At 41.0% G+C, this 20,469-nt stretch overlaps 1 protein-coding gene across 2 annotated transcripts in view; it reads right to left on the bottom strand.

Moving 5' to 3' along the window:
- kank4 (KN motif and ankyrin repeat domains 4) overlaps positions 1 to 20,469 on the bottom strand; it is a 97,866-nt gene that overhangs the window by 12,666 nt on the left and 64,731 nt on the right. For both annotated transcript variants that reach the window (XM_084723699.1, XM_084723698.1), the window contains exons 2-4: positions 11,658 to 11,731; positions 7,299 to 10,715; positions 1,718 to 1,811 (exon numbers count right to left, since the gene is read on the bottom strand). In XM_084723699.1, coding sequence (XP_084579825.1) covers positions 1,718 to 1,811; positions 7,299 to 10,715; positions 11,658 to 11,676 — 3,530 coding nt within the window. In that variant the 5' untranslated portion in view covers positions 11,677 to 11,731. The remainder of the gene's footprint in view (positions 1 to 1,717; positions 1,812 to 7,298; positions 10,716 to 11,657; positions 11,732 to 20,469) is intronic.

Genomic DNA, 20,469 nt, shown 5'->3' with positions numbered 1-20,469 from the left:
TTTATATTATAAAGAGGGTCATGATTTGGGGAAGAAATGTTGCTTTTAGTTTCTCAAATGTGTTTTTTTTTTTTTTTTTTGACGCTTTGAGCAACACAAGCTGAGTGCCATTTAGTTCCATTATATTCGAGAGAAGGCAGAAATATCTACGGACGATCTCCAAAACTAGGTAACTCACACCAAAACAATGTAGGTGGATAAACAGCATTTTATATGTCAAGAAACAGATTTTGGAGTGAACTGTTCATCAGGCTAACAAACATCTTGCCTGTTGGTGCTTTGGCGGAAAAATGGATCACTGTCAAGTGTTAAGAGCATGTGGCTCTGTATGTTTTTTATTTGTCTACAAAAGTGTCTGTGTTCATAAATGTAAACACTGTGAGGGAAGTCCGTCCGCAGCCACTTCCCATCTGTGGACAAAGTCTGGTTCACAAGGTTAACCAATTTTTATTTAAGGACTAGACTTGGTTTTAGTCCTGCTTATATGTTTAGGCTAAGGGTTGGCTTTAGGATACTCATGTGGCAGTTATGGTTCAGGTTAGGGTAACAATCCAGGTTATTTACGTCTGTCATGTTTATGTTTGTGTGCTTACAGATGCTTCCTGTTCTAACTCTAGAAAGAACCAGCCATCAGCGGCGAGCGTGAAAGAGATATCCCCGCCTTGAGACACTCTTTTGTTCTTCCAACCACTACCATCTGCTTACTTAAAATTCATCAGCTTTTACAAGCACACGCACAAACACACACACACACACACACACACACACACACACACACACACACACACACACACACTGCATCCAGCTTTAGCAAAAGCTGACACAAGCACACTTGCACAAAGCACCGAGGTATCATCAATACTGACAAAAATATGCACACGCAACACATAACGTACAACGCACACACACATTCACACTCCCAGTAGCAGGCGAGAGGTCAGATTCAGGGCAGTGCGTCTCCAAATGAGCCTTGATGACTAACAGCATGAAGCAGATGTGTGAGAGACAGCTGGACTTTGTTCACAGTCACTGTGGTCAAACTCAGATGAACGATGGGAAAGCTGTCATATTCAGCTAAATGCTCTAACTCTCTTCATGTCAACAGTTCTATTAGATCAAGACAGAGTAACACTGGTGTAAACTGTAAATGTGTCACCATTATCATTATTTTCCTTACAGCTTATTTTTCTTGAGACAGGTGGAAGGGTAGACTAGGATTGCTAATATGTTTGCAGCTTGATAATCCAAATTTCTGCCTATAATTTTCTAAAATGCAAATGCTTGATCCTTTGAGTCCCTTTAAAATAATCTAGCGGGTCGTATTACATCTTTATTTTTCACATCTTTCCATAGGACCAAATCCACGTATCATTTGACACGCCCTACTTCTGAGGATTACCTGGAGCCATTTTTCAAAGTTTTCTGACTCAGCGGCTAATCCGACTGAAGCCACTTTGCAGAATATAACACACAAAACCCGACAACTCCCTGTTTTTGAAGAATTTCTTATATTAAATCAGGATTAAATAGAACATTACATTCAGTCATTCTGCAGTAATGTCCACAAATGATGTCTAAGGGTTAATTCTCTTGTGAGAAATAAAAAAAAAGTAACAAAAACATGCATGGACACACAAATCAAAATGCACAAAACACATCGCAGCCACATAAAGATATTAATCATATATTTGGATGCTGATTAAAAAGAAGATTTTACCCTCCATTCACCCCAACAAACTTGAGGTTTTTCTTGGCTCCCTTGTTCCCCTGCTTGTCAGCAACACCATTTTTCTTCATAATAGATTTGAGACCTGGTGAAGAGGAGGACAGAGGGAGAGAGGGAGATGAAAAAGAACAGGGAGGGTGGGAAACAATCATTAAGGCTTTGTGGAATTGGAGTGCGTACGTGTTTGTGTGTTGTCTGCGTGTGTTTGCACAATTTCAGAAAAGTCATGTTCTGTATCATTTCTAGCACTTTCTTATACCTAAACACAAAGCACAATGGGTTTATGCACACACTGGTTTGAGACAAAAAACAAGTTTGAACACACTGTGAGATATATAATCTGACACTCACTTCAACCATACTTGGACTTCCTGTCGATGAGTGCATGAACCGAATAAGGAACTTTCAGACTGGTGACAAATTTACGAAGAAACATCAGCCGCCACCACCCACCTAAAAATGTGCAGTTACTGTTACTGCATTTTCTGTAAGATCAGAAGGATAAAAGATTTCTGAAGAGGTGTTATTCTTCTCCATCCTATGTTTCTATCCAAACAGCTGAGTCTATAGTTAGAGTAAATCATGAGCCTAAAGGCTAAGAAAAAGCAGCACATCAGGCTGATACTGGTAGCTCATGAGAACACATATGGTTTGCACATGTTAGCTGTATTTCCTTGTGTAAGTGTATACTGTACAGTCTGCCTGCTTGTTTTTTTCGTGTGCCAAAGTATGTCTATCTTTTCAAAAACATTCAGAGCCCAAATGATATTGAAGAACTTCTGGATGCAATTACAAGCACATATAACTCATCAAATACTGTGGAATCCCTGTTTTGGCAGAGAGAGGGGAAACCAGGGCCCCATCTGTACTGTGTTCGCCGTACAAGACAAGGACAACAATGATGCGTGAATGGATGAATAATACCACATTGTTAAGAAAAATTACTTCTTAACAGGATTGCCTGACAAAAAAACAAGTTAATGAGGTGATTATGTATTTATGTATTATACAAGTATGACATGATGACAATTTGGTTTGCTGTAGAACGCTGAAGAACTTGTTGGGTAAAAATTCAAATCAACTGCAGCTATTTTGGCTCTTCTGGAGTACCTGTACTTTTACTCATACTTAAGTATTCATTACACGATATAATCAAGTTAGTCACTTTTAAAAACATAAGTGAGTACTGAGCACAATTTAAATTAAAATCCAAACCTTTCATTCACATTTTTCATGAAAAATAAAACCATCTGATCACAGACTGGCCAATGAAAAGCAGGACATATGGATGAAAAACACCCCAAAACACTAAAGTGGGCAAAGGTTTGGCAACACGTTCGCATCCCAGCTCATCGCATATCAATTTGTCACTGCCCCATCGTGTTTGATACCAAAGAAAGCCTTTGTAACCTGTAAGCTAATTCTCTGAGTAGTTTTAAAGGAGAATACTTTGTACTTTGTGCACCAGTACTTTTACATTTTAATGAAAAATACTTCAGTAATGAAACAGTACTTGTACTTTCCACCACTGCAAAAACATCAGGACCACCAAAAGCAGTTCCAGGACAGTACACACAGGTCAAGATTACAGGCCTTATTGACAACATACAACCTTGACATTGTCAGACCTGCTTATGCATGTAACTGCCCTATAATTGATTCTGCATGGTCTCCTTTGCTGACTCTCGCTGGCTCTAAGCCCAGTATAGCTGTCTTATTTGTGCCTGACAGCAGACATGGTGCAGAGGCTCTGTAATGTTTTATGCAAGGACATAAGGACGTGGCGTCGAGCCAAAAACCGCCAGCTGAAAAGATCCCAGTGACCACCATCAAAGCAGAAGACAGCGTTTAGATCCAGTTTCTCTCAGGAGATATACCAGCAGCGGGGAGAAGGGAAGTTTAGAACATATTTGGCATTTTAATACAACCTCTTGCCTCTCCTAATAAATAAAAGAATGGTGTAATTTAACCTTCACTCACTGTGTCAGAGATATTTCACTCATCCATACAAATCTCTTAAGCTCAACCGGAGTCTCTGATGACTGGGAGGAGTGGGGGCTCTCAAAGCAACAGTAGACGTTTCTGATTTTTTTAGTATTTGGAGCAGCGAAATACTGATGTAATTTTTAGGTTAAAGATGTCAGGCTGCGGATCTCACATGTCAGAGATGTAAAAAAGCAACCAGAAAGAAACCGTAACAATCTTGAGAGAACACACATCTATATCTAGGTGCACACACACAGAACACACATCTATATCTAGGTGCACACACACACACACACACACACACACGACACATAAAATCACCCCTGTGCACTGTACACCCAACGATGAACTTAAAATGAACCCTGAACATAAAATATGTGTGTGATAGCAGCAGAGTGATTCTGTACTCCAGCTCCTGGGCCAGAAACAGAGCAGTGAGACATCAAGGGAGGAGAGAAAGACATCACCCGTTTGATGTGTGTGTGTAAGTGTGAGTGAGTGTGTGAGGGTCTGTCCATTTGACTGTGTACTGTAAGTCAGTGCTTGTGAGTGTGTGTGTGTTCGTCTGTACTGTGGGAAGGCAAGAAATGTGTACTTGATATACTCTTGGAGGTCAGTGAACCGTGTCATTTCACCAGTTTGTCCGCTCTTGTAGAGGATATGAGAACCAGCAGTTACTGGATGTTTGAAAAACAGCATCTTTTGCATATGAACATGCAAATGTGTTGCCACCCTAGAGCAGATCTGCATTTTTTCTCAGCCGAGGACCCCTTACAAGAAAGAAAACATACATGAGGGGGTCCGCAGTATATATCATTATATTTTATTTTTAGGCCTATATTTATTAGGCCTAAAAATATATGTCAAGAACCATAAAAACCCGTAACACACACACACATCATAGTGTGTTTCGCTCTTAGTGCAAACGGTACATAAATTCTGTGTATTCTGATCATTTCAAAATATATATAGAATATACATAATATAATATATGTTTGGCCTCATAAAAAAAGAGATAAGAAATGATTTTAGATTTTTTTTTAGAAGTATTATTCATTACAATTAAAGTGAATGAATCTGAAATTTTTTCACAGTCCACCACAGACCCCTATCTCAGATCTATTGCTATAGATGACCAAAAGCACAATGCAGCATTATGATGATATTTACAGTTTTTTTTTTTTAAATAAAGATCAAGTAGAGATGGGAGCTTGACCTCTGCGATGTTAGAGAAGCTTCAGAAGAAGATACAGCAACGCTGACAAATCAAAAGAATAATATCATAATGAACTAGAAGGCAAGGCAGACGTTTCCCTCTCAGTTAGATCACCAAAAATAATTAGGAGAGAATTCGCAGTTAGATGTGACACTAAATTATAAACTCCATAACACTCAGAGTCATTAGACTCCTGGCAAACTATCATAGTGTCAGATATTCTATTCAGACAAAAGGGAAAAGAAATTCTTTCCCCTGGACTTTTTTCTACCTAAACTGCAGAGTCAAACTGATATCCGGTCGCAGTCAGGGTTGGGCAGTTATGGATTACACGTAATTGGAAATACCTAATCAGATTACAAAAAAACAGCAATCAGCCCAGACTACATTTGAAAAAATGATAAACGATAATTCATGAAAAGTGCGTGACATACAGGGTTTCCTTGACAAGTGCTCCACTTTGTCACAGACATGGAAGAAGAAAAAACAATCCTATTCAAAAATGCATTTAATTTGCATTCAAAATGTTTTGAGATGTTTAAAGAGGAAAAAGAATATTTGTGGAACTCAAATTTTTGTTGCTGCATCATTTATTAAATTCAATTCAAGGTTCAGCTTTCAGTGTTTGACTTCAAAGTAATCAGTATTCAAATTATATTACTTTTTTTTTCTTTTTTTTTTTTTTACTAATTACAAATTATTATTCAGTAACTGACTATATTTCAGCAGTAACGGTTTGGAGTAACTGTCCCAACCCTGGTCACAGTGACAGTGGTCAGTGTTTTTGTGTTTCACTGCTTTATGTCTCAACAAACAAGCAATCAGGAAGCACTTTTTTTCATTTAGTTGGGACACAAATGATTACACAAATTCCTATGCAGTTCCGTTTAGCATTAAAGCCTCTGTTCTCAAGACAGAAACACAGATTATGTCCAAGAGGGAACCCTAAAAAGAAATCAGGGGACAGCTATGAGTCAGGTACACAATAATCCTTGTGTTGATCTAGTTCTAGTGATAGAAGCGCCAAAATACATGACAGCACATCAGTAGAGTATTTGTAAATAATAGAATAGGAACAGCGTGGTTTCAGATTGCAGTAAAAAGAAACTACAGACCAGCCTGCTGTAAATACACCACCCTGTTGTCAGCTTGATAGTAATAGTGTGTGTCTCACATCAGCTGTTTGCTGATATGCGGTTTACCTGAACCACTACAAAGCTCTATGCAAGTGACACCACACAAATCTGTCAAACCATTCTGGCGATGTTTGGCTGCTGCTGCAGGCCCTCTTGTCCAAGTGAGAGGAGTAAAGATGGGAAATTAATATTCAATGCTGCGGAGCTGAACATGTACGTATTAATCATGAGACTTCTTGGCAGAGATCAGAAGGAACATGTTGTAATTAAAGCTACGTCATCAAAGATGTTGGAAACTTGCTAAACTGAAATACTGCCTTCTTCGACAACAACACTACATCTAGCATGTTCTCCTTTGAAATTTCCATTCTGGTACGAAACATCTGTTTTTATTTATCTATGTCACATTTAAAAGTTAAAAGTTAAAGTTAAAATCAATGCCGAATGTTCACTGAACGAGTAAGTGTCTGTTTATGAGTCGGAAGGAATCATGAATAATCTTGCAGAAGCAGTAGATGTTTGTAACGGTTAACTTGAGCAATATGTTAATGGAGTCTGACAGGCAGTGAGACAGGCGGTCACTGAACTTCAGCTCCAGAGTATTTTCGGAGCAGTGGTTTTACAGACAACAGGCTTAGCTTTACATCGACAGACAATGACAAGCGAAGAGTCCTACACTTTAAGTCGATCAACTATTAATAGTTGCCAGTTCGCTATACATAATTTTGCACTTGTCTTGTGCTTGTTTAGCTTCACTGTCCCTGCAGCCTGCAGACAACCTGCCTGAGCTTTGAGTCAGAGGTGGAGAGGGAGAGGGGGAACAACTAACTTCAACCTTTTCCACAGGCTCACACAAAGCCTCTAATCTAGAATCTTACCTATATTAAATTGTTTACATGATCAGTATAAGTAAATGAAAATATGATAGCCTTTCCACAGGAGCATCTTTCATGTTTACTGGACATTTTATTTTCCCCTATTAGCGCCTTTAGATAATTTCCAAAAAGCACACAAACAACTAATATCATATTACCTGTGATGTAATCTTGAACCTAAGGCAACTAAAACGTATAAATTACAAAGGCTATAATGAAAGCAACATAATTGAATCTGCATAGACAATTTTGTGTTTGAATTTACGTATAATAAAAATGTAAATTTGCCTCAAGTCAATTTACATTTCTGCACAATGCACAGAACAAACCATGGGGTCCAAATCGAACCACAGGCCTACCTTGTTCTTGCTGTTTGCTAGCAGCAGCAGCTTTCTGGCCTGGTGAGTAGAAGGCAGAGAGGACGCTGAGGGAGCTGACCAGTTGACTTTGAATAGAGCTCATTTTGGAAGGACCAGGCTTCCCTGCTGGTTTTCCTGTTGCTGCTGCAGGGACTGCCTTCCCCGCAGGCTTGGCTGGTGCTCCTTTGCCTGCCTCTGCTCTTTTCCCTGCCGTCTGTTTCTGTGTGCTGGGGCTCTCCTGCTGGCTGGCCGTCTGTTGAGTTCCAGAGCCGCTCCCCAGCTGTGCCCACTGCTCCCCCAGAAGCCCTGTTAACCGGGTTACAACTTGGCCCAAAGCTGCAGGTGATGTCGGTGACTCACTGGAGCCTCGGCGGGGGGGCTGCGCCTCGCCTCGTGGGGCTTCACCCGAACCACGACGCTGGGCTTTTTCACCAGAGCCTCTGCGCAGTGAGGGTGTCTCACTGTCCTCTTTGTGAGTCTCACCAGAACTTCTACGAAGGCCCTGAGCTTGAGGTTGGGAGTCAGTTGACCCCTGGCGAGTTGTGCGGGCATGGGCTTGGGCTGACCCACGGCTGGGAGCTTGTGATCCCTTCTGTGGTGCTTTGATCTCTTTGGAACCACGTCGAGTTGCACTGGTTTGAGACTGGGCTTGAATTGATTTGGGTCGGGCTTGGACTTGACTTGGAGGTGGAGCCTTAGTCTCAGTCTGAGGTGGTGATTGCAGTTGTTTCTCACTAGGCTCCCCGGGAGGCCTCTTTTCTAAGGTGTGGTCCTCACCCTGAGATGGAGATGGGGCAGGGTGTTTTACCTGTGGTTCAGAGATCTGTGTCGGGGTTTGGGCCTCTACTTGCTCTTGTGGCTGGGTCTGCTGGGCTTGAGTTTCACTGGATCCTCTGCGAGGCCGCACAGGGGCAGCCTGAAGTTGAACAGGTGGTGGCTGTGCCTGCTCTGCTGAGGGCTTTCTGCCTCTCTGGGGTCGCACTGGAGCTGCTGTCTTCGCAGCTGTACTTTCTGTTACTACAACCATATCAGTTACCACAGTTTCTCTGATTGTTGCACACACAATCTCACCTTCTTCAGCCTGTTTCTTCTCTACAGTCTCCTGTGTAATCTGTTGTATTTCAACAATTTCTGTTACTTCGCTCTTTGGGGGTAAAACTTCTTTTGTTTCTGAGTCATCCTTTTCCATTTCAGTCTTAGACTCTGTATTTTCCTCTGCAACAACAGCACTGGTATGTCCTTCATCCTTGCTTACAATCTCTGAAACTATGGTTTCCACAACTTTGCATTCTATCACTGCAATTGAACTCTCTGTGACAACTTTCACACTCTCATCGTCTCCACTATCTCTTTGAATCTTTTCATTTGATTCCTTTTCGGCCACTTTTTCACTGACCACTACATCTTCCTTGCTTTCACTGACCACAGCACTTACATCTTCTACTTTTTCACTGATCAAAACACCTACATCTTCTACTTTTTCACTGATCAAAACACCTACATCTTCTACTCTTTCACTGCCTGCACTTTCTCTCTCTTGACTCTCTTTGTCTACACCTCTGGCTGGATTATCGTGCCGTCTGTTTATCTCCGTCTCGGTCTGCTGGTCTGTCCTCTGTGCTGCCTCTGTCTCTGTCACCCTGTCCACAGTGTCCACCCTCTCTGTTTCTGTACCCCGGTCTACGCTGCTGGCCCTCGGCCTCTGTGGATGATCTGTCACTGTCTCTCCCTCTGTTTCTGTCACTTGGTTCACCCTTTCCGCCACAGGTGTCTCAGTCATCTGATCCTGAGTGGCGATCCTCTCAGTTACGGTGCCTCTTTCCATGCTGTTGGCTCTGGGTCTCGGTGGGCTCAGAGCAGCTACCTCTGTCTCCATCTCTGTCACCTGTTCATGTGTGTCAACTTTAACAGTCTCTGTTCCTTGATCTACACTTCCAGTCCTTGGTCTGGGTACACAAACTTCAATACAGATTCTATCTGTATCTGTTCCCTGATCTATTGTACCAGGTGATTCTGTCTCTGTCTCTTGGTTAGCAAAATCTACTCTCTCTGTCTCTGTTCCTGTGTCGATACTCTCTCTTCTTGGCCTGCTGTCTGAAGTACACACCTCCACTCTGATTCCCTCACTCAGTTGAAGTATTCTCTCCTCTTTTAGCTTGTTCTCCTCTAACTGCTCTTTCAAAAGAGTATTAGTTCTATCCAGCTCTTGGCTAGCTTGAGTCAGTTTAGTTTCCAGTATCGTAAGCTTCTCTTGCAGCTTCTGCATATTATCTTTGTCCACAGGTTGTTCTGCTTTTGCTGCATCACCATCTCGAGTCTCTGCATCTTTAATAGCCACCAAAAGTGGTGTTAATTCTTGCCCTGCAATGTTTTGTGATAGCTTTTGCACTGCATGCTCCAGTGGACTCTCTAATGTCTGTTTTTGTTTGTCTGATGGCTGTGTTTGTCTCTTTGATTCTGCTGAGGAACTCTTGACAGATTCCTGATTTGTCTCCACTCTACTTTTCACTGTCACACCTTGTTTATCTTTTACGAGAGCTAAGCTGAGTCCTTCTGAAGGTCTGTGTCCTTGTGGCTGAGTGTGTGTCCCACCATCAGAACTAGAGGATGATAAGGAAACCTGGGCTTGGGCCTGGGCTTGGAGCTGAAGCAGAAGTTTCTCCCTCTCCTCCCTCAGAGAGCAGATCTGAGCTTTTAGTTCTGGGATGGTTTTGACCTGTTCTTCCAGCTCTCTGACCCGCTTCAGTGCCACTGTGATCTGCTGGTGAAGCCCCGTCCGATCCTGGGGAACACACCGTCTCTCTGTTATGTCTGGTGAAGCACGGAACATGTTTTCTGTTGAGCCGCTCTCCGGCGTTCCCACAGTACGGTCTGGACTGCTTGAATCAGATCCTTTCCGCTGCTGTAGGGTGATGGGCATGCTCGATGCTCGCAGCAGGTTCGGCCGACTTTGAATCCCCACAGTTTTATCTTCTCCATCGCGAGCCCCGGCTCCTGCTTCATCTCTGGGCTTAGCTGAAACGTAGCCAGTTCCCGGACTGGTTGCCCCCCTGCTGCTCTGGCTGGAAGCTACCCCTTCATTTGTCCTGAAGTCAAAGATCTGTTGGACCTCTGTTACCCGTGATTTAGGCTTTGGCCCCAGGGTGGATGTCCCAGACCATGTGCTGTCCTTTTCCTTAGGGACAGGCCTGGCCCCATGCCCAGGAAGGCTGAAATTTCTGGGCAGGGTGCTGAATTTAGGTGGGCCCTTGACCCTGCGCTGAATGTGGACTCTTTTGATGGTATTGCCTTTTTCAATATCATCAACATACTTGAGGAAGTCCAGGTCCAAGTGGAAGCCATAAGGAGTTTCCACTGAGTAGGGCAGCTGCTTCCTCTGAACACCGCCCTCACTGGCCTTGGTCTGAAAGCCGTTGGCTGTAAGGAATTAACATAAAAATCAATCAGTGCCTCTCCTCTGCCTAATACAAATAATAACATACACACAGATTCTTATCTACGGATCTTAAATTTTGCATGCAAACATTTTGAGAACTTTTGTGGGTGGCCATGACCTGGCTGCACCAAGTGCATCCCTGCAAGAGAAACCTCTCCAATGATTCCTCCAGTGTATTCATCCATGTCTGCTGAAATATTGTTTATTCTCTTTTCTGGTCTTAGGTGGCATTTCCTTTCCTTTAATATTACCTGTCAAATGTCACTGCTTATTTTCCCTTATATCAATTTATTATTATGTTTTTATGCGCTAATTGCAAATTTCCTGGCACATGCATGCAATTCATCAACATACTCTTAACATAAGAACAGCATTGTTTGTCAGCACACGTTTCATAAATCCCATGTAGGCTTTTCTTATCTTCCTCTTATTGCTTTGTATAAGAACAAATATATACAAAAAGAAAGCATTAATGCATGATGCCACATGATCCTAATAATGGCTGAAATATTACAACTAAAATGTATATACATTTGCAGTTGCTTGTCAAAATGAACATGATCCAAATCACACATTATCATTGGCAATATTATTCCTTTACACCCACCCACTTGTACAGACAGGCTGTACTGTGCTGCACACATGGTGCTTCATTATGTAAAACCATATCACTTACTGGGAAGTAATTATCATGCAGTGATTGCGCCAAAACAAACTAATCAGCATGCAAAATGCTGCTCATGCTGTGTCAACTTATGAGACAGGGGGCGGTTATCACCTGAAGGAAATAAACATTTTACTCATAATGTCAGATATGTTATTGTGTAATGAACAAAACTCTTGTGCAAAAATCTGATTTGTGGCACAACAACTTAGAAGCGAGGGGATTGTTTGTTTTAAATGCAACGTTTTTCGACACCCACCACTTTTCTTGTCCATCATGGGAGGCGGAGTTCTCAGTCATCGACTTGTATTTGCTACAGTTGGAGCTGGCAGCCTGGGTAGAACAGAAATAAGAGAGGTGTGTGAGAAACTGAAATATTATCCATAATCATCATCTGAACAGAACTGAATACTACATTCTGCCGTGTCTAATTTTTACAGGCGAATCAAATTAAAAAAGGAAAACAGCATCTGGTCCTCACGGGTTAGGTTCCAGAAAATGACCAGCTTGAAATATAAAAAGTTTCATTTTTGAAGTTACTTGTTTTCTGAGATTCACTGTATATTTTCACTGATTCAGTGACAAGACAGCAGCTCATACAACAAGTAGGCAATATGTTGTCTCTCAGTAGCAGATTGGCCATCAGGAGAACCGGGCAATTTCCAGGTGACACAGCAAGCTGATTGTCAAAGCACAGTACCTCAGAACTGTAGGTACAAAGAACCCTTGACAAAAGAGTCCTTTAAGGATGTCAATAGTCCTTAAAGAGTTCTTTCTTCCAAAATGGGTTCTTTGGGTGAAAAAGTTCTTCAGAAGTAAATGGTTCTGGGTAGATCCTCAGCCTTTCAGGAGGAACCCTTATGGAACCCTGATTTCTAAGACTGAACCTTTCCTGGGTTGATTCTCTGTTTTAAAAAATGTAAACGTACTCTGTGGGAAAGTGGGAGATGCATAGAAATAATCTGGAACATAAAGTCCAGTTAGAGCTCTGAGGAAATGCGAGGCACCAAACAAACACTCCACAGAAATACTGGATATAAATATTTATCTCTGTTGCCTTAATTATAAAAGTGCAATTAGCTAACTGTTGAACCTAAGGAAACTTGACTGTGTGGGGACACTGGTCTGGACTGTTGTTCATTAAGTTATGTAAGACCATCCAGCCTTGGCTGGGTGACCAGGAAAAATGGTATGAATGCTGATTTGTGTAAAATCTAACGTAAGCACTTTAAGACAGTATTTAGGTAAACCCAAAATGATTTCTAGTATGCATGCAGTGATATTTTAATGGCACAACAGAGCATTTTTATGATAAATGCTTGCCTTAGAATTATCCAGTATACAGCAGTCCAGATGGTTAATTAAAATGTAATAAGAAGGTAAATATGCAGTTAATTATTATGCAGTCTCAGCTACTTTAATGAACATTATTAAGTTATACCAAGCAACAGCGAATATTAATAGCACACTGAGGGGAAAGGCAGTGCCATTGTGTCCATTAACTTAATTTCATTTGCCTTGCTGAATCAGACATTTAGAAGCCATTTACAGTCAGCGTGACCCAGGACGGGACCGTAGAAGGGAACACGTTCCATTTGGAGCAATTTTTCATCATTTGTTCCAGTCGGAGAAGCCAAGAAATCAGAGCCACTTGACCATTTAGGTTTTTTTTACAATGAGCTCACTGAAGACTAGAGGTAAGTGAGATGGAAAACAGTTCAGTGAGGGGAGTAAAAACTTTTAAGGGCTTATGTAAAGCTTCCTAATAAAACATCCAATACTAATAATAAAATCCAGGCAATTCAACCAGATTTGAGTGAGCTGCACAGTTCAAATCCATGAAACAAATTCTTACGGCCTTTCAGCCAAATATCGACTTTAAGGCTATTTAGCAAATAGGGACATTATTCATGCAATTTCCATGCAAATTTGTGTCACTGGAGAACATATCTGTAATGTAGGAGACAGCATGCAGGAGCCTGAAGCCCTGCTTTACTAAGTGCTGGATTTCAAACCTCCACATGTGAGGTAGTTTCAGACGTGTAAATTTGCATTTTCATTATTTTTAGTTGATGGTGTGCCACAGTATATATAGCATATGCACTGGAACAGATGATACATATAAGATTTTTCACACCAGACTTTCATGCATCACATTTCACTATGTCCCTGGGTAAGAAGGTTCTGCAGATGTTATAACTGATTCTATATTTGAATACAAATCGTTAATAATGCAACAGTGCAGGACATTTTGCTTTAATGGTGTTTCCTCTGTCATATGTCATTTCCATACTATTTTTACTCTCAAAGAAAGATGAAGGTCTTGTGGGAATATGGGAACACTGTCTCTCAAAAGGCAGTTTTCCCATTTGAAATAACTGCTTTTATGTCTCGAAAGAATGAGAACACGCACCTCCGCATAGCGTCTGTCTGCAAGATGTTTGTGATGCTGAAAAAAGTTTTCTAATGCATAAAGATCAGTTGTTCATTTCTCTGCAGATAATTCTCCGGTTTCTAATCAAATTTTAAACTCACTTTGTGCCAACTAGTATTTCTAAAAGTCAACGTTCTATATCATGTAACAGTGCAACTACTGAAACTGATTATACTAGTCAATCTGCATTAGAGGGGCAGTTCCTGTCAAAAGCACAAAGTTTTCCTCCAAACTGCAGTGCTATTTATCCATCCAAATCATTTTGATGTGAGCTGCTGAATTTTGGACATATCGGTCATAGAAATGTCTACCATACATTGACTATAAAGGAAACAGATGGCAGTCAAGACCTTGTTGGGAGCAGAATCATGTTGGAACTGTTTTCCTTTTACCAAACTACACCTGCCAACTGTATAATCATGCTAGCTAGCTCAGTGGTGCTAACAAAAGGCCACATTCTGACAGAATCAGGTGTTGCTGCGTTTAGCCACGCCTATTTAATCTGTATCTTAGTCATCCACAGCTGCACGCTCTCTCTTTCTCTTTCTCTTGAACACGAGGACACAAACCAAAAGAAGCATCTTGGTGTCGCTTTTTTGCAGCACACACTGCAAGACACATCTAGACGTTTTTGTAAAATGGCATCGGGTGTGGTGGTACAGTAGTTATCTGACTAAGTACATGAACATAGTACTGGACAATCCCCTGATACTGGCATCAGTGCATCCATACAAACAGATACCCCCACCCAAAATGAATAATAATAATTCTGTCTGAATGTGGCCTTACAGCTCAGCTGAGGAGGATGCCATTAATGTTGGCATGCTGCACTGTCACAAGCCTTTCATCCATCTCTAGATGAATAAACACACAGGTTAGAGGAAAATTATGTATCTTTGTTTTTGGGGTGAACTATCCCTGTAAGACATCCTTTGCAGTATATTTAGATGTTTGTTTTCGTGTACAATGCAGTACTTAGCTGATCTACAGTAGTTTGGAGTGAGTGCACAGTCTTGGCCAGAGGCTAAGCTGTGTGTTGTGCAGTGCAGAGCAGGGACATATTGCAGGGCAAGCATTACATGAGCTGGCAATGTAATCAATCAACATGACAGCGGGTCCACCCAGGGACCCAAACAGGAACTGTGACAAGCTCTGTTTGGCCCCTGCATCGTCTTCATAGTTTGAGCCTTAATAATGAAAAGAATTGGTGACCTGCAGCAGAATTGTTGTCTCTGTTACAGATGAACGGATATATACATACACACACACACACACACTCACACACACACAGATCAACTGACTGACAGCCTCTGCACAGGATCTGACACCATGTGATTGCTACCATGGCAACCCATTCTTCAATCCACTACTTCTGCTCGTCCCAGGAGTGTGGAGAGCACAGGCATTCCTGACTTCTCCTGACGCTAAGCGCGACTACGATCGGCTCGCTGTCCTTAAGGCTTAATTAGCCGATTTGGGAGCAGAAGAATGCTGCTCGTAATTGCTGAGTGAAGTACAGGCAGACCCCACTAGCAATTATACACAGTGGGCAGGCAACAAAGCCCTCCTTAATTAGATCATTACCGCAATGGAGAAGACAGAGGTGTAGAGAATGGAGACGGGACAGAAAGAGGAGGTAAAAAAAAAAAAGGAGGAGAGGAAGAGAGAATAAAGAATAGAGATAGGGTGGAGAATACAAAACTTGACGAGTCTGACAGAAAGTAATAGGGACAGAGGTGACAGAAAAGACGGCGCTGTGAAAAAGAAAATTGTCACAGTAACAATCAGTGACTTGACAGAAGTGCGAGGAATTTCCCTAATGAGAGAGAGAGTCTACCTGACCTTCCCTACAGCGCTGCTGTGAAGATTTTTTAAAGTTTCCTCTTTTAATTAAAGTCACTCTTAATCCTTATGTGGTTAATGAAAGCCTCAGAGCAACAGAGAAATCATGCTGTATTTGGTGAGTTTCACCAGAGTAATTCAGATGATAATCATGAGCCATAATATCAGTCTGTAAATACCAAGTGGGAATGCTTATATTTTCTACATGCAGCAAGGTTATTATAGTTAGCCAGACTAAAACTAGACTAGACTAGATGTGAAGAAAAATTTAAGTTAATTGAAATAAAATAAAAACTAGACTTGAGACAAAACCCAGTCTCCACAAAAAAGTTGGGATGTTGTGTAAAATGTTAAAAAAAAAAACTTTCTACAGTCAACTCTGTTAAAATAGAAATTAAATAAAAACTAAACTGAAAGGAGCGAAATCACAATGGAAACTAACTGAAATTAAACTGAATTGAAAATATACTAAATAAAAAAATACTAAACTATAATAAGTCTGATACGCAGACAGTGTTGTTGCAGTATACCTAGTCGATTATCCAGGTTGGGTTAGAGCTTAAACATTGGAAGCCCCTGGTGACACTGATGATGCATGATCCATGCTGGATTACAGTTATAATGACTATGAGCTAAAAGCTCATAAAGGCTAATGCTAATCCAAATTGATAGTATTTACCAAAGGCTACACAGAGCTAAAAGGATGCCATGGATATGTGTGTCCAAAACTGTGTTTGTGTGTGTCAGCACCAGTTTAGTCACTCTGGTCGTCAGTGTTTGTTTATGCGTGTGTGATTACATTGCTTATAGTTTGTAGGTTTGTATGTGTGTGTGGTTGACTCACTCTGGAACATGTTCCAAGTCTCACACATGCACATAACCCCTTAAAGGACATACATCAATCTCTCAACACCAATCCAATAAGCGGGACAGCTGGTCGACTGGCGACGACGTTGGTAATGAGGAGCCCGGAAGACTGGAATAATGAGAGTACAGTAAATAAGCTCATACTGACAGCCGGGGGTTTTTATATGTCATCAGTGTGGAAAACCTCCACTGCAGTAATATAGTTGTTGTCTGAGGCTGTTTTGGAACAGACACCGAGGGAATCGACTAAATATTCAGTTATGTTTTGCAAAATGTCAAAAAACATAGAAGTCAGAGAAAACTGTTGTTTCAAAGGTCTTAAGGCCTCCAGAAATTTTCGCTTGATATAATAAAAATACATATGTACCGTAATATCAAATATTTCACAGGACTGTGTAGGTGTGGCAGATCATGTTTTCTCTTTCAGGCGTGCCAGCACAGAAGCTTTGCACTGTACTGCTATGTCCAGAGGCAACAGCGAAACATATTTTAGCCACCTAAAAAAAGGACCACTTTCAAAGCCAATATCAATTTAAGTGTATGCTATATTTAGAATATTTACTTTCTTTTATACTTGGTGGACAGTTTTCTTACTGCTAACTCCCAGTAGCTCCCCGTTTTCCTTCTAAACTTTTTTTGGTGATATTCCCATAAAAAGGCTGTTGTGGATCATATAACAGGTGCTGCACCTCAACCTTGTTAATTAGCCTCTTGTCCTCCCTGTCCACTGCTTTGATGATGATGGGAAATAGAAACTTCTAGGATGTCAGCATCGATTTTGACCAGATAAAATATGTTGGAGGTGAAGCAAGCAAACAGGGCAGACTGGGACATCCTCTTTTAAAAAAAAAAAAACTGTAGCAATTAGCTGTTAGCTCGCTTGTTTGCATCACTTCCAGTTAGGAGGGGTATTTAAGCTTTCTACATATACATATATATATATATATATACATATATATATGCACCTGCTGAAGTGGGACAACTGACATGGGTCATTTTTATGATCATTTTTATGATTGGTTTGCAGAAGTAATTGCGTAATTTCATTAAAAAAAGCGCAGCAACACTCAATTCTGACCCAATATCAGCAAAGTGTACAAAAACTGAAATACCCTAACTTAAGACTTTAAATTACACACTTAGAAGGCTGTTGTGGATTTGGATTTCTGGTGGCTTCTGCAAACACAGCATGTGATGATATAAATTAGGGTTCCACTGACTGCCAAGCTTTTCAAATTATACATAGAGCAGCTCAGGCAGACAAATACACATACACAGAAAATTACTGCTGGCCCAACCTACCAAGAGGGTGGGGGGTGGGGGGGGCATTAATTGAATGTCGTGGGTCATTACATTGAAGTGCCTGTGTATTGGAGATTGAATTAGTCTGATACCCTGACACAGAGCAGGCTTAAACAGAAGACAGGCCAACGGGAAATAAGATTGGAGCGTGTAAGCAGGGGACAGGAGGTGGGCGGTGTGGAGAGAAAGTGGGTGAGAAAGTGAAAAAGAGGCAGAGATGGGAGTGGCAGCTGTTCACACTCATATCTCAGACATGCAGGACGGCTTTACCGTTATTTTTTCCAGCGCTCCTTCTGTCATCTTTTGTCTCATATTCTATCTCATTAAAAAAAAATGAATGCATTACGATCTCTCTCACACACAGTGAGGTGCTGAGCATCAGCTGCAGCTCTGTACACGAGTGTTCATCAGCTCTCTGAAGGCAGCAGCAGTGGAAAGCTGCAAACAGCGGCAGAGGAGGGAGCAAAAGGCAGGACAGCAGCAATAACGCAGGTCCCAAATCCTTATCACAGCCCTGACATGGGAGCAGCTATCTTTGTTTACCCTTGTACTACCCTGAGAATAAAGCCCAGACTGTCCAGCTTAATACGTCGACTCACAGCCTGAGACGGACGCAAACAAATTCAAGCAAGAGCACATGTGCAGACAAACACAGGGACACGGATAGCGACATACATATGCAAAGTCCTGATACTGATAACTGATACTTCAATTAAATTCTAACTCCATGCACAATGTTAAAGGAGTGTGATTTCAACAGCAGCAATTACTTTGCAGCATAATTTTGGGTTTAAAGGTATGCTATTAACATTTAAAGCCATTTGAAGACATTTTTAAATTGAAAGGTAATGGATTTTTTTAATCCACCACACTTGGTCTTCAAGATTTAATAGTTTTCACTGTGAAAGTTTACCTCGTCCGAATTAGAAAAGTAATTGTTGAAAGACAAACACGACCATGGTTGTCAAAAGTAATGCGGTATCAATACTTTTTCGATACCACATGTTTAAAACATTACAATATCCATTAATTATGATATCCAACAAAGTGAAGCTATAAAAAAAAATCATCAAGACCTCAGTTCAGACTTTTTCTTAACCAGCAGGGTGCAGGTTATTAACAAAGAAAGAGGGGAATTATCCTATTTTGTGTGCTCTTCAAGAAAGAGGCATCATTTTTTTAATAGTAGTATCATTTCAAAGTTTAAAATTCTGGTATTATGACAACTCTAATCAGGACTGATTGTTCGAAAAGCCTGCGCCTTTACACCGCTACAGTGAAGTGGCTGCTGAAGTGGATGCACTCCGGTATTGGGTTGGATGTTTTTTCAGTTATTTTTGTTTTTGCCTTTTCGTTATTTATGTCCCTTGCTATGAATGTGACTGCATTTAAATGTGAGAAAAAGGAGGTGTAGCAGTAAATAAAAACATGAGAATGTGCAGTTTGAGTGTCATGAATTACAAGGACATGTGTTTCCTACCTGTGTGCACCTGCTCAAAAGCAGCCGACACAAAGTGCAGTCTGTCCAGTGCTATTTTTATATCTTTATAGCAACACAGACACAGCTAATGCTAACTCTCACTCTCTGTCCACTCTGCACTGAGGGTTTCTAGTTCTGCCTTCATTTGCATATTAGACACAGACATTCAAACATAATGTTATGAACGTTACATTGCCGCATACCAAATTTAGCATGCCCCAAAAAACGGCAAACGTACACACTTTCATTATACAGTAAGTAAAAAGCAGCCTTCTGAAGGACATATCTACTTGTCCGTTTTGTTGTTTTACATCTTTTACATCAATTTTTCGCCTTGTTTGTCTGTTGTTTGTGATATTCACAGATGAGTTAACCAAGGAATCATCTTTTCTGTGTTTTGTCCTGTCCGCATAGTCAGGACAGATATTTGTGTTTAAAGGTAGAGAATAAAAGTAACAAGTTGTCAGAGAAATAAATGCTCAAGTTTAGTACAAAGTATTTGTAATTTGTCACTTGTCTTTTCTGGAGAGGAGAAGTGCACAGACAGCTCCCACAGGAAGGTGAAAACACCTCTCTAGTGACAAACTTAGGCGCTATAAACAAAAGAAAAATACATTTTTAAGCGGAGTGGATATTTAAATAAATTCAATATGTCACATTATGAAAGCTGTCATCAATCATGTTAACTTTTTTTTTAAGGAGGTTACATTACATATGACGTCTGTTATCCATTTTAAACTCATCTGCATCTCATTACAGAGACATTCTCTACGACACAAGAGTTAGTGAGGGACACAGCTGACGGTGCAATTAGTTCAATCTAGTGAGTTGCAGGTGTGGATGACAGTTTTGCATAATGACACACCACAGCACAGAGACGCTCCAGAGCGGCGAACTGCGGAAATTCAGGAACTTCACTGACGAGGCCAACAGGAGCTGGAAAGTTCCTGATTGCCGAACCGCATCGCGTGGAGGATGCTGTTTGCATCCAGATCGTGAAGACAAAACCAGGAGATGTTTATCTGATATCTCGTCGCTTATAGTCTGTGTGTGCTCTGCAGGAACAGATCAATCCCTCTGCTTTACAAGAGTTATTTGAGCACAGTCTGAACCAATCCCACTCCAGTCCATGTCTCAGTCTATGTA

Source organism: Lutjanus erythropterus, chromosome 7, assembly GCF_056507025.1.
Source record: "Lutjanus erythropterus isolate fLutEry1 chromosome 7, fLutEry1.hap2, whole genome shotgun sequence".
Classification (NCBI taxonomy): Eukaryota; Metazoa; Chordata; class Actinopteri; order Lutjaniformes; family Lutjanidae; genus Lutjanus; species Lutjanus erythropterus.
The sequence above is the reverse complement of the archived record's forward strand: the minus strand, read 5'-3'. Positions and strand labels throughout refer to the sequence as shown.